Genomic DNA, 18,403 nt, shown 5'->3' with positions numbered 1-18,403 from the left:
TGGTGGGAACTGGAAATACAATTCAGTGAAAGAAGTGCAATATTTTTTTGAGGCGTATAAATTACAGTACACATTCCTCATTGAGATGGAGAAGGTGTGATGGACAGCTGGGCCTCACTGAACACACGCACAGGTTGCCAACTAAAGGCAAAAGAAAACCCTGTCACGTTTACAAGCAACACACCATGTCTCACTAAGCATCAGTATGTTGTACTAAGTTATGTATCAATTCCATTGATTTTAGGCTTTCTTTCATGTTCTAGTAACTCAAAGTGATTCCTACTATCTGAACATGTCACGGAAAGTCTGGCATCACACAGTTGGTATGCTGGTCCACCCTGAGGGACTGTAAAGATGAAGGTGCTGTTACTCTGTTGATCCCATACCCTGTCTGTTCCTCAAAAAAAGAGGGGGATGCTTTAGACTTTCTGGCAGTCCGGAAATATTTTACAGGAAAAACAATTATTGCATGGGTTTGTGTGTGTGAGATAAAGAAAGAGGGCAGGGAGAGGAGAAGAATGTGTATATTGCACATCTCAAGAACCTAAGAGCAGAGAGCACAGTGTCCAGAGTTCCACTGAACTCGCCAGCACCATAGGACATTACATGGGGGCATGGTGGCAGATGGAGGCCTCTTGGTCCGCTTTGTGTTGCCACTCTGGCTGCGTGTCCAGCTTGGATTTTCTTTTCTCTCTGTGGTGTCTGGTTGTTTCATGTGGACATCATGGCTGCTTTGGCCTTTCCAGCTTCATTAAAGGCTCTGCGGTGTCTGAGTCACTGTGGTGCTTTCTCTCTCGTGGAAGCTCCACTTTGCTGCAGCGTGTCCACGAGGGGGAGCGCATGTAACCGCCCCTGGGCAGTGCAGGCTGGTGGGAACCTGTGAATCAAAAACATGAGTTGTGGCAAGATTTTCTCATTTAAAAATATTTTTCAAAGGTATATAAAACGAGGTGAATGTAATAAATGAAGAAATATCAAATATCCGAACCATGAAGGAATTATTTAACAAGTTACAGCAGTTTTTTTTTTTTTTTTTTTTTTTTTAAAGTTTACTTTAAAATTGATAGAAATGCTTACACGGACTGATGTGTGGTGGGTCGAGAGAGCTCTGGCCAGTCTGACATTTTATCTGGATTTTAGCCAAAAATCTGTCTGTATATTGAAAACTAAAATTGATTAATTGGATCTTTTTTTTTAATCCATCACTTAAATACACCAGTTTCTTCCTTATATTTCTTTCTTTTTTTTTTTTTTTTTACCTTTTGGGAAAGATGACTCAGAATGAAGCCACATTTTAAATGTGTGAAAATTCCTATTTTAGAGAGAGAAAGAGAGATTAAAAATGTTGGAAGCAATCACCATAAAGAAATCTTGTGGATATCATTGTCCCCAACTTGTCCAAAGCTTTGTAAACCTAGTCTGTCCACAATTGCAAAAGAATGGGTATGCAACATTTTAAAACAGAATTGCAGAGCCACAACTAACGTCCCTTTGGTTATAGTATCTAATTTTTCCATCATATACTTGAGATGCATCTATTATCAGTACTGAAAAAAAAGAAAATCAATACAATTTGGAGTCACTGAAGCCCATAGCTGACATTCAGATTCAGAAAACATTATTAAACCCAAAGGGGCAATTCCCTTTGCAGACATGGATTAAAGCAAAGAAAAAGGACATTACCCACACACATACACGTAGTTTACACATGTCAATGTGCAGGACACAACATCAAGCAAAGATCTAGTCTCAAGGTGTCACGGTCATGAAACTCAAGTGAAGGCTGTGTGGCCATTGCCATGTCAGACCACTTGGTGGTGATGTCGAGCCTACTGTGATGAGAACAAAGAAGCCAGGACTAACTGGCAGAGAGCTGCTTTCCACTGACGATGTCATCTTAATTCTTGTCTCTAACATAAACTGAATATGTGGCTCAGATCTCCCAGAAGTCACGAGAACATCCACACATGTATTACAGAAAGACACAAGATAAGAAAGAGATGGATGAAACGAATATTGATCTTAGATGATTGATGGAATAACTGCTCGAATTTCTTGAAAGGGGCGTGAACCTCAGCTGCAGGAAGGCTGTGGCTGCATGTGCAATGAACACCTGCTAATGTGTTTATGAAGCTACATATCTGTATGCAATATGTACAAGCTATTTTTACATAACTAAGACTGTGATAAACATAAACAGTTTTTTCTTGAGTGTTTTTTGGGGGTGGGAAGGAGGGGGTCTGAATGAATGCACGCCATTGTCTCTTATATTCCCTTTCTCTCACATAGATTGTGTTACAGTCTGCGCTCCTAGCAGCTGTTTAGATGTTTTGATGTGTTGCTGCAGAATATAATGTTAGTGAGATTAGCAGGTTTGTATTTTTTTTCAAACTAGTAAGGGACAGGGTAGATGACAGCCATAAAGTTTCTCTTCAATTTGGACCATTGTGGCTGAAGGTGAAGCGGTTGTCCACAGATCAGAAGACTGCTGGTTCAGTAACCACTTTCCTGAGTTTACATACTAAACTCACACACTAAACAGTCATCCTTTTAATTATTTATACTAAATAGATATTTCACGTTTGCACGTATTCATGCACAGAGAAATAATGTCTGTTTCATCTAAATTAAGCAAACAAAGACAAAAACCAAGAATGTTTCTTTGATTTGTTCATGCTAATTTAAGCACCATCTGACCAACTTCTGAAAAGATAATGAACTGTGGAGTCATTTCAAAGCTGGAGGCATCCTTAAGGAAAGCAAACTGAGCTGGAATCTGACCTTTTACATTCAAAGAAGCTTTTACAGACTGACTGAAGCTCCCTAAGGATGAATATCACGAAATGGCACAAGACAGAAAGCAGCTGTTGCTACATTCTTTGTGGATAAAATCGTAACAATCGGCTGAAACTTTGACTACATCTCAAATCATAATATCACCTGTGTCGTTTCACTGACTCCAGATAAAAAAAAAAAAAAAGAAGAAACTTCTGCTTTGACATCACTGATGAGGGTGTGGTTGTATTCTAGCTAATGTGTCACTGCAAACTCAAAGCTTCACAGATGGAGCACTTGGTTAGATAAGTCTTAGTTGTTTTGTTTAGCTTCCTGTACTAACCAGCACTATAAATCTACTGTTTGTTCATCTGCAAAGTGATTATCTGCTCTGTTGTGACTCATATTTTAATCTAAATAAACAAATCAACACAAAAAGAACGCGACTGACGGCAGTCTGCTGTGTCATCAGTTCCATCCTGTTGCAACAGCAAAGCGATGCCTACAATGGGTTTTCAGTCATGGTGATAAACTTTATGGTTCATCGAGCCCATTTCACTGTAAAACAAAGAGCAAATGTACTAGCCATCCCTTTGTTCAGTGTCTCTAGAGCTGCTCTAGAAAGAAATAAGTGTTTTTTGTTCTTTGTATTCTTGATTTAAGTCAGTGAGTATAAACTTTCTTTTTTGTACTATGCAGAATGAAATACAAATAAAATATCAAAACAGAACAGAAAACCAAAATATGACCCAGTCACATGTAAGCGGCATACAAGAGAAGTTCCCTGCATTGTCATAAGTGTTAAATGGCTTTTGAAGGAACAGGCCTTGTTTCCAGAAGGGGAAAATCAATTATTTAAGAGCCTGCTTTTAGCTTGAACTCAGTAACCCATCTTCTGTCTCTTTCCTCTGTTTAGCACTTGTCTCAACCCCAACATGCACTCGGAGCCATTGGCTTACACAATGTTGACCAACCTTTGCAATGCAGACTAAATAAAAATAAATAAAAGATTTTTCACCATGAAACCAATCATGGCTTAACAGGCAAAGTCAAACCTTCCTTTCATTTCATCACACAGCCTTCTTATTTATTTTGCCATAGATTTGTTGTTCCACATAATATATTAACATTGCTTGCAATATAAACACTAAGAAAGACCTACAGAATAATTTATGGAGGTAAATAATCTACAAATTAAGCACTGAACTAAAGTTCCCCATTAATATTCAGAATGTTTGTGACTTGGGGCAAAAAATAAATAAAGTTCAGTTGTAACGTGTTTGACAAAGTTCTTTTGTGCTGCATTAATCTGTGTCTACAAGATATCTTTGTTAACTTCATTATCCTTATTTAAGCATGTAAGTCGTCATGCTGAAGCCTTTATAAGGCACTTGCTGGAATACTGGGAAATTTTAAGCTTTAACCATAGAATACACTGTTTTTGTGATATTGGCATATATTACAATATTTGAATACTTACATTTTCTTAAACAACTAATGTTATACAGTAGTTAGTGGCCAGTACTAATAGTTTTTTTTCCCAGATATAATGCTGAAGATCTCTCTGAATAAAACAGCTGAAAGGTAGCCAGATCTTTGATGACTGGTGTGGAGACCTCAGTGTGGTTCTATGATTTGACAGACTTGAATAAAGAGGCATTTTGTATTTCCAACGAAGGGATCAAATATGATCATTTGCTCAATAAAGGGTTAAATTGCCTGTGCAAAAACAACTCTGGCAAGCTTTACACTTTTCCTTCTACAAAAATCCTTTATTTCACCTGAAAACGTGTACTTAGAAACATATAGAATCCTGAATTATGATTATTTGACTCCCTTTAAGTTTTGTAAGTGAAACACACTTCAGATGCTCTGCTGTAATTTTAGGGCTGCTTTTATGTTAAACTATGATCCATCCATTTTTTTCCAAGTCATAGTTGAGATGGATGCAGTGAGAGAAAAAGTCTGAACAAAGATGAAGAGGAGAAATGAACAAAGCCTGGAAGGAGGCTGAGTTATGTCTGTGACACTAAAAAGGTACACACGTGTAGACACACCACACCAAATGACACTTTTCATGTCATAAGGTTGAAGCTTCCAACTAGACAGAAATGTCTTCATTCTCAGATGGCTCAGCTATTTTTATTCAAGGTAAAAATAAAAAACATGAGTGAATGACAAATGCTCATTGCATGGCTGTGTAAAAAAAATAGCTAACAACAAAATAGCTAATGACTGAGTATATTATTATTAGTACATAAATATTTAATCATTGTTGGGGTTGTATTTTTTACATGGGTCCCCCTCTTCTCCCCCTCTCCCCCATGGCCTTGTGGTATAAAAATAGATAAACACATGAGTGAATAAAACAATCTGATCAGGACTTAATAAAGTATTCCAATCTTAAACACAAAGTAAAAAGTTTGTTAATATGAAATATTAAACATAATTATGTAATAATTTTTGACAGTTTTGGATATCACAGATACAGTGCTGCCAAGTCACACTCCAGGATTTTCCAGTCAAAGCAGCTTTAATTGACAGTTGTGTGATAACACTGGGGTGGCAGTGTCAAAACAACATGACAAAGTGGAGGAGGGTGCTTGTAAGGCCATGCAGATTCAGGATTATAACCTGCCTGTGCTGCTCCCTCCAGTTCAAATCAGTTTCATTGTAAATTTCAGCTCTTTGTTTGTGCTCACTGTCCAGGCTGCAACCTGCTTTTGTTCCCTTTCACCACAGTCACTGTGCTGCTTTGAGCTGCAGCCTGTTGCTGTGGATAAATGTAGGAAAAAGGAAAACAAAAACAAAACAACTGCGTGGTAAACATAGTGGATCAATTAACAGCTGTTTAGCCAGACACTCCTGCAAGGAGTTTTCAGAGTGAACAGAACAGTAACCAGGTCTACAGCAAGCACAACCAATGAATGATTTTTCTCCGCGATTGGTCAGTGGTGACATTTGACTTTTCGCTTGCAAAGGGATGTTTCATGGTCATAAATAAAACATAATTATGATTTGGTGTATTCCTTTGCAAAGTAAAAGAAGCAGTGTCTTGTGTCCTTGATGTGCACACAACCTTTCTTCTGCATCTACTTAAATAATTTTGGCTGATACCAATAATTGATGCCAATAATTTTTTTCCAATAATGTTTTCTATGTTAAGTAAACCAAACCAACAAACAAAAAAAACAAAACAAAACAAAAAACAACCTCATTTTACACTAAATTTGATTGGTTCCTATTATTTACCAAAAGAGCATCTTATCAGAATTTCCAGAGATTGAGTCACATGACCTTTTTGATCATTACATTTCAGCTGGCCTTTTTAGGACCCTGCTGTGCAATAATAATATGAAAGTCTACAACTCCACATCACACACACGTGCACACACACAGAGAAACATGCATTTACTTACAAAAACATGCAGTATGTTTCCAAATAGATCACACAGCTCCACAATATGACTGTACAATATGGCCCAGATCTACTAAAGGTATGTGTGTACTAAAACGTGTGCAAACTCACTGCACACACAAAAAAATCTGATTGACTAATAGGGGCACTGAGGATTGCATCTTTCAAAGGTGCAAAATGGCACATTTAGTAGCTCTAGGTGAGTGAAAATGTAATATGGGGTGTTCAGATATTTTGCATGTGTTGGGAGGAGAAAATGTAAATATGTTATCTAAGCACCCACAATGTAATCTATCAATCCTGAGAGCAATTTTGCTCATAGAAACTGCGCCTATATTTAGTATGTTTCAAAAGGACATGTAGTCTGTGTGTGTAGTTGTGCTCATGGCCGAGGTTATTGTGATGTGTGAACTGATGTTTTACCAACAGCATTAACTTTTTCATAATTTCCCTCCCAAATATGGGATTTTTTTTGCATAGCAGGAGGTAAATAATCTACAAATTAGGAACTGAACTAAAGGTCATTTGTTCATTTATTCATTATCCTAACCGCTTAATCCGATGAAGGGTATAAGCTGGAGCTTATCCCAGCAGTCTTTGGGCAAAAAGGCCCAAACTAAAGTTTCCCATTAATTGTCACATTGTGACTTGGAGCAAAAAAAAGGTGCAGAGAAACAACTATATGGCACGTCTTTGCATAGCAGTGAGATTTCTTATCTGTAGGTCTTTGCTTTCTCTCCAACTTCGCCATACTGCAAACCATGTTACATGCAAAACCCTCACTTAAATAGGGAGTCTGCAACCTATTTGCACATGCCGTCCATTTACGCAATCACTCTTAGTAAATCACCTGCAAACCGTGATTCAGCCCCACGCACAAAATCTAGACTGTACACGCAAAATGCTACTTGCAAACTGGGATCTTAGTATGTGGACTAGATTCTGCACCTTCAACTCAAAACCTTTGTTTCTTTCTTTTTCTCTCATTAAATGTAGACAGCTTCTCTCAGCAGTAAAAAATAATATACTAAAACTATGGGCAAAATAAACACATATCAACACTAATGAAGGATGGTATTTGTAATTGGTGCCATGTTTTTCTTACCATTCAGTAGGAAGTCCCATTTTTTGTAGTAAAGGGCGATGTACTTTCATTATTTCAAAACTATTTTTGTTCATTGTAGCATATCCTTACCTGCTGGGGACTCATTGTGACTCTCCTCATCAGAGTCAGCAAAGACTTCAGCCAGCTCTTGGTCAGACATGTCAGTCAGCTCAGTCAAATCCAAAAGGTCAAAGTGCACCTCTAAAGATGACACACTGCTCAGTGGTTCTGTGAGACACAGAGAGGAAACAGCCTGCTTTTAGCCAGGAGGAAAGTTAAGACATTAAAAGTAGGCAGTTATTATTGCTGACAGTGCAGAAGCAAAGTCTCTTAAAAGAAAAGGGGTGTAGGCTGCATGTATTTATAGCCGCTAATGTACACTCCTCGTCACTCTCTTGCAACTTGATCAATAACTAGCTCTTGCAGAACCATTAATTTTTACTCATTTATGTAGTTCATATTTCATGAAGGCCAAGTCCTTATTTCAGAAAAAAAAATCACCTGTTTTATATATTTTTTAACATGTCTCTATGCTCAAGTCTTGACTTTGTTGTGACCACCTGAGTGTCGACATGCACAGCTACTAAAGAATTGAAACAAGAGCATGGTGGGTATCAAAATAGCTACTTCTTTTATTGTTCTGTGATCTAATTTTTCTCTTGGGCATGTTGCACCTGTTTGTTCTAATTCTTCAGCAAGCAAAAGTTCCTGTGTCTGCACACCACAGGGTCATATTCATATGTTTAGTGCATCAATGTGCATGACTCAGTGCTGATGCCAAGAAGCCTCAGACATTTTAATGTAATGAGCGTAAAGACCCATGGCATGCATACAAAGAGTGGTACACGAGTGTCAAAGAACATCTGCTTGTCTAAGCAACAGAAATGTGAAGAACCTTTCTGTGGGCACTTTTGTCATAATGAGGAAAGTTTCCCCCCAAAATTGAGGCTTGCTTACATTTCCTTATATGCCAGTTGACTCTAACTTACCATGTAAAGTCAAGTCTGAAAACCAATGAGTTGCATAACAGGCTGAGGACTGTCTGTTGTGTCGGCATGCTGTATTCCAGGCTGTTTTATATTGAAGAAGCTGAGTCCACTATCCTGCTCCTCTTTGTCTGCTGCTCTTAATTCTCTGCATCCTCCCTCCAAACAGACCACATATTGATTTATAGGAGACAATTCATCATGCTGAGGTGGTGGCTAGTCAATGTGCCATGTGTCAAATATATTAAGAACACTCAGCATTATATGTGCTGGCAGGCACAGGGAATAGAAATGAGGATAAATTGGTAATGAGAGAATACCGATCTAATGAATATAATCCAGTCATGCTACATGCTTAAGACACTTTGTTAATGGGTTGATTACCATTAAAAACAAACAAAAACAGTTTTCAAAAAATAAACTTTGCTTTAATCACTCCCTTCTTAAATCTGGCTCTTTTTTTCATATTTACTGGTTCAGGCTTGTTTATGGTTATTAATCTTTTAGTCACCTTTTTTTGGGAGGTAAGAGGGAATCAAAGGGAATGCAACATGGAGGAAATTGTGGGGGAGGAGATGAAGGGAAAAGGAGTGAGAGGCAGGATGATGAAAGACAGGGGAGATTGAAGCTGCGGGTAAGAAAATAAATGCAAAGGAATAAAATGTAAAAGAGAAGCAACACAGAAGACAAAAATGAAGGATTGAACAAAAATAAACTGCTCCCACCTCGATCTTCTCTCATTGTTTTCAGTTGATTACAAGGTTTATTCCCTTTTTGATATGCCTTTTATTTAACCACTGCTCCCCCTTCTCTTTTTCTCACTTCCTCCATACCCTCAGTCATTGAATTATTGATTAGAACGATTCCAATCCAACGCAGAAACAACTGCCCTCAACTCAAAAACAAATGAGGGTGGGCTTAGAGAATCCAGACTGATAGCAGATGATTTATTGCAGAGACAAAACCCACATAAAAAATAGCCTAATCCTGCTGTTAATAAAGACTATGTCTTCTTTCAGCAAGCATGTTGGTGAGCCATTTGAAAAGACAGAAGCAGACTTAACAACAGCAACAACAAATATTTCAGATAGGATGGTCAAGACAAAGGGGTTCAGATTTGGAGGAGAAGATAAAAGAGTTGAGTGGATGCGCATTGCATGCTGGATGTGTGAAATCCCCTTCCCCTTCTGGTCTGCCCGAGGCCACCAGTCCAGCCTGAGCAGATTGTAATGACTCACTGATCACAGCTGAATAGAGCTTTGTTTTGTTTTTGTTTGTTTACAATGACATATTATAATGCAAGTGTTATCCTTCCATTTGATCCCTGAGTCAGCTGTTCTTCCATTTCACAATCTTGTTCTCATACTCTTCAGTCTTGTCTACATATTTTGTGTTTTCTCATAAAATGACATGCATAAATGGTCATTTTGAAACTTTGCATCATTTACAGCCATCCAGGTCAACTCAAGTGAAAAGCATTGGAACTTCTTAAGTCTTTCAAGAGCAAAAACTGAAAAGGCCAAGAATACAAAGTAGAATTTACTGGAAAAAAAACAGAGGTGACATATTTGTAGTTTAAGGGGAAAGGATATTTTAGGAATCACTGGTGTGTCATTGTTCTGAAGAGTCATGTTTTCTGCTATCACATAAGTCTGCATAAGCAGTCACCACACAGTATAAATATCCGTTTATGTCATGATGCTGTTTGTTATTTTTCTGATTTAGTTCATGAAAAAAATCTCACATTTCCTGAAGTGTTTCTTTGTCTTTTTAAGGTATTCTGCCTTCTCTGGGTCTAAAAATAAAATATGCAGATGACTCAGGAACAGCAGTTGCCCCCTTTTAGAGAAAAAAAAACCAGTAACACTCACAGAAAATGTATGTCTGTGCCATTCCAGATAAAGCTGCTGTTTGATTCTGCAGTACTGTACAACAACTGAATAAGTCGCATTAAATGAGCAAGAGGACTAATGATTGAGCTGAAATATTATTTTCTTGGGACATATTTATAAAAAAGGTTGAAAATATTTATTTTTTTTTTATAATAGTGCTCTTTCTTTTTGCCAGGTTTGGTTTCTTTCTTCTGTCACACAGCTGACCTGCCGAGTAGAAGGTCTAGTTAGTGAGTAACATTAAATCATTGAGGCATGGATGTTAGACTCTTGAAGAGCTGTCCCCCCGAGAAAGTGTTAAGTTAGGGATGCAGATAAAGGTGGTCCTGTCACCCATGCAGCCTCTGTGTTTGTCTCTGTGCTTCAGACGCCTGGGAGTATGGCATGTACAGGGAAGCCTCTGTACCGAATTGATGCACAATGAGTCCTTTCAGCTCTGGGGCAGCAAGGATGAAGGACCAGAATACACAAATCAGGCTATGCTCGTTTGGTAGAATTCAAAACCTGAATATAAACCTGTTTTGACTTGGACTAAAAAATACTAAATATAGTCAATAAATATGTGCATGCAATAATGTTTAACCAATAATTTGTGGTATATTATATGTTAGTGTGGTTTACTGAAGTCATATATAAATCTTGCTATACTTTCATTGCATATACTTTCATATACTTTCATTCATATACCGTACTTTTATTGGTTATCTACTTTATCTGTGGGGAGTCGAACTATTAATGAAATACCTGCTCAAATAAATCCCCACCAATAAAAACTCCTACCAAACAACAAATAAGTCTTAATTCACAAACTTATTTTTACCTTCTCTTAAACCTTTTGCTGGTACTTACGTCTTTTCTCACTGATATGCAGCAGGCTAGCGGTGTGTCCTGACAGACTTCCCTCCTCCTCCGCTGATGGACGTGGGAACAACTCCTTGGACAGGTCACCTGAGCTGGACGGCTTCAACAGCTTCTGGATATCTTTATTGGGCTCTATCATCACATGGACACATAAATAGAGAATGAGCAAACATTCTTCATTAATGTTAAGAAGGAACAGAAGAGTGCGTTGTTTTAGGAGTTGAATGATGCAAAAATAAATTGCACTGGTTTACCGAAAAGTGTAAAAAAGTGGTGAAACATTTCTATCATGATGGAAGTGGTCTCTTTAAGGATTAAAATGTCCTAATCAATAAGACACAAGGGGTCACTGAAAAGCTTTTCTAAAGTGATAATCAATGTGTCTTTCTGTGTTATTTGAACCCACAACAGTAGCGGGAGATTCTGGACCAACATGTCAGACTGTATTCTCCATTATGATCATCAAGAAACCAAATGAAGGAATATATTTTGTAAAAAATATTGTTACACCCCTCCAGGACACACTTTGATGGCTTTTCCTCTTATTTATCACCCATCTTATGTTTGCCTGTCTGCAGCTTGTCGTAACCTCAAGTCTAGTAAGTGCAGCTCCTTGAAAGAAGTGCAGTTCAAATGTTTGAGGGTTGATGTCAAATTCATTAACAGCTTCATTGTTGTGATTGCTATTTTTCTGTCTTCATTTAGGACACGTGGAAAAGATCTCAAACATCTGTTCAAAACACCTCGCAGGACATTAACAGGTCTGGAAATAGAAGGTACTTAAAATAGCTTTTTCACATCTGAGAATACGCACAAACTTTAAGTGGGTTAAATTTGATCAAGGTTAGAACCAAACAAGTGCTGAGAAATCAGACTGGATAAGACACATTACATTAATATACAGCATGATTCAGTATAAGGGAAAAACACCAACATTAAAAGCTCGAGCTGCCAGAAAGGAATACTTCAGTTAGAAAGCAGAAATAAAACAATATACAGAATTGATGCAATACAGTGTGGGAGGATAGCAGCCTGGTAGGCCTCACCAGATGGCTAGCACCATTTCTGATTACAGTAGGTTCCTAAGTAGTATAGTTAATGCAGTACAGATGACTAATGTGTTTCTGTTAGGGTGAAGGCAGAGTGGGACAAATTCTGATCTCAACCCTAAGAAGCCCAGTGATCGTTGCTGGCTATTGATCCATTTCCCCAGTGAGGAGCCACACAGCCTGAGAGAGTATAGCGTTACCTCTGATGTTACAATTAAATGATTGTTTAATATTGGTTGGTTTTTAAATTGCACCACTATCTATTGAGTAAGGTTTTTCTGAAATTTGCATTTTTAAGGGAAGTGTAACATACTCTTACTACACTGTTTTGTATGTATTCATATGTGCTGACATATACTTTTGTGTACATGTATCAAGCTCTCTGTCAGGATATAAATCAGTCACAAACAGAAAAGGCTTTCAAGAAAGAGATGCTATTTTGCACATTTGGAAAGTTTACACCAGGGATCCTCAATCCTGGTCCTTGAGGACTGGTGTTCTGCAGGAATTCCAAGTGCCCCCGCTGCAACACACTTGATTCAAATCAATGTGTATTTAGTAGACATGTGCAGAGCTTGTCTGATTCTGAGTTAGGTTTGTTCCAGCAGGGACACATAGAAATTCTGCAGGACACCGGCCCTCGCGACCAGGATTGAGGATCCTGTTTACACCAAGGATGCCAAGTCCGGTCCTCCAGATCTACTATCCTGCAGCTTTTAGATGCAACCCTTCTTCAACACATTTGAGTCAAATGAATGGTTCATTAACAGGTCTCTGCAGAGCAGAATGAGGGAATTTAGTCATTCTACTTAAGTGTGTTTGAGAAGGGATGCATCTGAAAGCTGCAGGATACTAAATCTCAAAGTCCAACTTGGGCTCCTCTGGTTTACACAGATGGTCTGTTCAGGACACCACCAGCTGAACTGTCTGTGAAATAGCCAGAGCAGATTAGTCATGGTTTAAGAAAGAAAAAAAATGTTGGATTTCATACATGTGTTCTCTTCAAAATGAACCTGACCCAGACTCTGCTGTCTGCTGTGACTGTGTATAAGCTAAGGCTTGGCAAATGGAGAGAAATGCAAAAATACATAGGGAAAGAAGGGGGTATGGTGTCAATGATGTACTGTGTGATTATTGCCAAGAACTGAATTGAATTTAGTGTCTTGGACTGATAAATCAATTGCTGTTTAACAATGAAGCTATGGCAAGAGAAATTAACATACCCTTCAACACAATTTTTGCCAGCTCATGGTGTATGCTGCAACCTTCTGTCTTCTTCTCCAAACATGCCTGCCATATTTGTTGTACAGAGTACCATGCAGTGATTTGATGACTTATATTTGCATCGCACTAACAATATTTAATACAGTGAAAACATAAAATCTAACTGTCTTTGTGCTCAGAGATTGGGACGTCAGGTTTACCACACTCTTGGTTCAACTAGCATCTCACAGAGCTTTCTTTTTTAGTGTCATGGGAAAAAATATTACTCAAACCTCTATACTGGGATACCCCAAAGGTCAATACTGGGTCTCCTTCTCTTTGCATATTATGCTACCTCCACCTCATCCATTCACATATATAGCTTCTTTTGTTACTGATTTCGCGTGTTACTATTTTTTTATTTTAGCATTACAGTTATCATTAATACACATTTAGTGGGATACTATTTAGTGGGATACTATTTCGTACATATTTTATAAAATGTTGTGCAATGAAGGTGAGAGGTGGTGGTGATAAAGCCAAGAATCCAACTAACATAGATTACAGTTTTTATAGCATTATCTTACATAACATTAATTTATTGTCAACAGGATCCATGCTGGTTTTTTGGTTTGTTTTGTTTCAGGCAGAGTAGCAGTAGTTGATCCACAGCTGATGATATGTCAAGTGCAACACAAACATGGCATCAAGATGTCAGACTCTGTGACACAGTTAGTAATTGACTGTTATATTGATATTACCCTTATGTAGCTGCACTTTTGTCAAGGATTACCTTTGTATTAACTTGTCACAGACATGTTGATGAGAGATGTGGATTGTGCAAATGCTTTGCGACATGATATGCATTTCTGTTGTTTTAATGTTTCAGTATTTGTTTTAATATCAACTACTGTATATATGAACTGGATCCTGGTTTAGTTTAAGGTTAGAAAAGGTTGAAACACACACACACACACACACAATTTGTCAGCAGGAAGATACTGTCTCCTGCACATATAAGTGGCTAGCAGAAAAATGCATCTCCCATTAAAAAATGGGAACATCTGCTGAAATTGCAACTTCAGCTGCAGAGAAGGGTTTGACCCTAGCACGGGCTGATAGTGACTCAGAGGTACTAACCATTTAACCACCCCTCTACTGTTTAGCATTCTGACATGTATAGCTATCCTATATCACAGGTTATATTTAGTCTGTCTACATATAGACACGGCTTTTATTTCATCACTTAAAATGATGGAAGTGCAACAATGGTGTTAAATGGGTGTTAGTTACCACCAACGAATAGGCGTCATTGGATGGCTTTTACACAAAGAAAGGTATTTTAGCTGTGCAGCTTTTCCATAGTTGACATATAGTGCGCAGACTAAAGAACAGAAACAAAGCTCTAGATGAAATATGAACATTGAACGTAAGAACGAAACCTCCGTAACCACATCCTTTCTGAGAAAATTCTAGCCTACACATTAGAAATATAGTCATTTAAAAAGAAAAATAATTTCCCACAAGACTGGTGACCAACAACTATAGTAAGACACCAATTTTAAACATTATGAATATCAGAAGAAACAGGCAGTACGTTTAAACCACAACTCACAGAGCTGGACAAGACACTCAGGCACAAGCTCGGCTCAAACCTCTGGCAAGGAAAATAAAAAGAGCAGAAAATGGCTCTTACCTGGGCTCCCTGCCCCTCCCTGTGCCTCCATGCAGCCCTGCCGAGTGTCCTGTTGTTCACCACACCAGGATCGGAGAGCGGAGGAGACAAATGGGGACGGAAGGCGAGGGGACTGTGTGCATGGGAGAGAGTTAGAGGGAGTGGTGGAGGTGGTGGGTGAACGCTGGGAGACCACAGCTCCAATCAGTGTCCCTCCTTCTCTTTTGCTTTGCAGCTGTTCTAATTTTCCCAACCAGGTGACGTCGGATTCTCCTCCGGCTCAGTCCACCTGTCCTGCTCTCCCATCGAAGAAGCTGTGAGGTGACCACCGCCTCACAGAGAGACTCCACCGCAGCAGGCGGGGAGGTCTGCCGCAGATTTCTGGGCCACTTGGTTCAGTAAACGCAGCATTGTGAGGCTTGGCTTGCTATCTACAGAATAAACAGAGCTCCGGAGCAACGAGGAAGAAAAAGAAAGGCAGGGAGGGAGTCCATGAGGTCAGGGCTGAGCTGGAAACCTGTCCAGACAGCACGAGTTGGGGTGTCAGGAAGGACCGTGGAGGCGTGGGGGGATGCAACTTTTTGTACTTGATTGCAAGCTGTTAAATATTATATTATGGTTAATGACAGCGAGACTTATGATTAAACTATATTCCTGACCATTTAATTTAACATACGTATATATATATATATATATATATATATATATATATATATATATATATATATATATATATATATATATATTTTTTTTTTTTTTTTTTTTTTTTTTTTTTTTTTTAAATTTATAGACAATACGATTCCCATACACGTGGGTGAGTAGGAAAAGGTGCCTCTCTTTCTGAATTGGATAGTATGGTACAGCTCGCCCCCTAGTGGCACAGTATGATGCTTCCGGGCAGTCATGTGAAAACCCACAAGAAACCTTCAATGCATATAATCAGGAATAGTGCATATGAACCCAAGGTTCGGTGTCTTGGGTGGATAAATCAATTGCTGCTGAACATTAAAGTTATGACACGAGAAATTAACATATCCTTCAACACTATTTTTGCCAACTCATGGTGTATACTGTCAGTTTTGAGGACTGATCAAACACAAAACATATTAAACAACTGTGTAATAAAGATACTTTTTTTATTCAATTGATTTAATTTTTTTCAGTCCACAGCAAATGACAAAGAAGAACAAATGCAGTAAGCTTTGAAAAGACACTGTTTAGGAAATAGGTTTTTCTCCATTTACTTTTTTCCTGTTTTGTGTGTCATGGAACTTTTGCATGAACTGGTTTACCTTTTAAGATAATGCTATTATCTTAAATTTTTGGCCTCTAAATAGTCACTGCAAAGCTTTTAAACATGAGCGTGTTCATTATATTGCTGCAGCATTGATCATGCTAAATAAATATGTAAACCAAAGGCTGTACATGTCTGGAGACTGGAGTTTCACCTTTACTTGGTCTGGATGGAGGTGATTTATTGCAAGTTTCCAACTTAGCAAGGTAAATTAACACAAAAGAAAGAGAGATGAATAAATCTTCATCTGTCATTATGCTTTCCATTATATCAGTCGAGGTTTGACACATCCATCCCCTTCACATTCCTAGCTGATCACACCTGCCTCTGTCACTGCTGTGATTCCTGGTCTCTGATTTATCAGTGTGTTTGAGGTATCGATTTTCTCATGGTGTAGTTAGCTTCCTTTTGGTCTTCCTGATTGTGTTTTGATCTGATAGCATTTTACAATACCTTGTTATGACTTTTCTGCATTCTTACATTTTTTTTTTTTTTTTACTGAATCATCCAAATGTGTGCTTCATTGTAAAACATAGTTTAGGTCAAAATCCAACTTGTAAAGGGATCAATACCAAAAATTTGGCTGAACTTAATTATCAAACAAGAGACAGCTCAGTTTTTTCTGTATTATACAAGACACATACTTCTGAAGCCCCGAGGAGGACATGATTGTTCTCTGAGGGCTGGTCCCAAGTCCAGGTAAATGCAGAGGGTTGCATCAGGAAACACATCCAGCGTAAAACTTGTGTCAATTCTCCTGTGCGAGAATTTGCTGTGGTGACCCCTTCAGCGGGACAAGCCAAAATGAGAAAACATCAGCATACAATCCATGAGACAGATTTTTTTACATTTTGGAAATACTCCAACTTTCAGATTTTTTTCAGGTTCACATAAACAACTAAGACCACCAGAAATTATACCATTTACTGTAATTGTACTGAAATGCTCTTTTTTTTTTTTTTTTTTTAGCTTATTAATTACCAATGGGAAATTAGTATTATTTTATTATGATTACTATTACATCCACCCAGGCGGAGGTTATATTTTTGGCAGGATTTGGTTTGTCAGTCTGTTAGCAATGTAAGTAAAAAATATAGATGAAGTCTAAGGGGGATTCCGGATGACATTGTTGATATTTTGGCTATTTTGGATCTGGTTATCTAATAACTTCATGACTATTGTAGCAGTTTGTTTCATCTTGGTTTCTAAATGTATGTTTTCAGGGTTAAGAATTTGAAAAAAGACGTGGCATCTAGCCTGATTAATAGAAATAGACTATTGGCTTGAAGTATACATAGGCTTGTTGGCATTAGGTTGGTTACTGGGTGAACTGCTGGGCCTTATGGGGATTTTTTTTTTCAGGTGAATGACCCTATGGCTTGTCAGACATCTGTGCTCTGTGAGTGCTTCTAGTTATTAATCCCTCTGGCTTCGCAAATTGTACACAGCTTAAAGAACACACCTTTAATTAAAGTTATATAAATACCACACAGGTGAGTGAGATTACTGAACAAAATGTATTTTTTCCACACCTCAACCTTTAAATAAAATATGTCTATATTAGTGAATTGTTTGATGCTCTATTGTTTGTTCAATTTATTCTTTTCCTGTTTTGACTGTGTGAGGTCATCTGAGTAAAATATGAAACAAAGATTCTTGTTTTTTCATTATTTTAATGACAGAGTTGTCTGGAGTCTCAGGTTTGGAACAGTTTTGACCATTAGATTTTCCACTGCTTGTGTGTGGTTTGCTTCCCAGCATCAAATGAAATTACATGGCTATCATCACATCCCAAAGCAGAAACTATTTGCTTGCCAGCAGTCACACTGCAGATAGATCTTCAGCGACTCAGAAGTGTTTGTTGACAGTTGCCTCAACATATGTATAGGCATTTACACATGCAAAAACGTTTTTTTTTCTTTTGATGAACTTTTAAAAATTAACATTCAAGGCCAAACATTTAGCCAAGAACACCCTTCTAGTTCAAGTTGCTATGAACAAACCACTCTTTTGTTCTCTGCCTCTCTTTGCATTAGCAGGGTTGTGTTCTGAACTCCTCAAACATTTTCAAAAGAATACTGAAGTTGAGTATCTCTGATGGGGTTAAACAAAATCAGAAATACTCAAAACACAATGAAGTTTACA

General features: G+C 38.1%; 1 protein-coding gene across 1 annotated transcript; it reads right to left on the bottom strand.

Moving 5' to 3' along the window:
• Positions 1 to 722: 722 nt before the first annotated feature.
• Positions 723 to 15,016, bottom strand: dbndd1 (dysbindin domain containing 1; the record flags this gene model as incomplete). The annotated part of the gene is made up of 4 exons (XM_079243350.1): positions 723 to 877; positions 7,389 to 7,526; positions 11,026 to 11,169; positions 14,986 to 15,016. 4 exons carry the CDS (start codon positions 15,014 to 15,016, stop codon positions 723 to 725), a joined length of 468 nt encoding a protein of 155 aa, XP_079099476.1.
• Between the last annotated feature and the right edge of the window lie 3,387 nt (positions 15,017 to 18,403).

This window comes from Telmatherina bonti (genome assembly GCF_933228915.1).
Source record: "Telmatherina bonti genome assembly, chromosome: 1".
Lineage (NCBI taxonomy): Eukaryota > Metazoa > Chordata > Actinopteri > Atheriniformes > Telmatherinidae > Telmatherina > Telmatherina bonti.
This window is presented reverse-complemented; position numbering and strand designations above follow the sequence as displayed.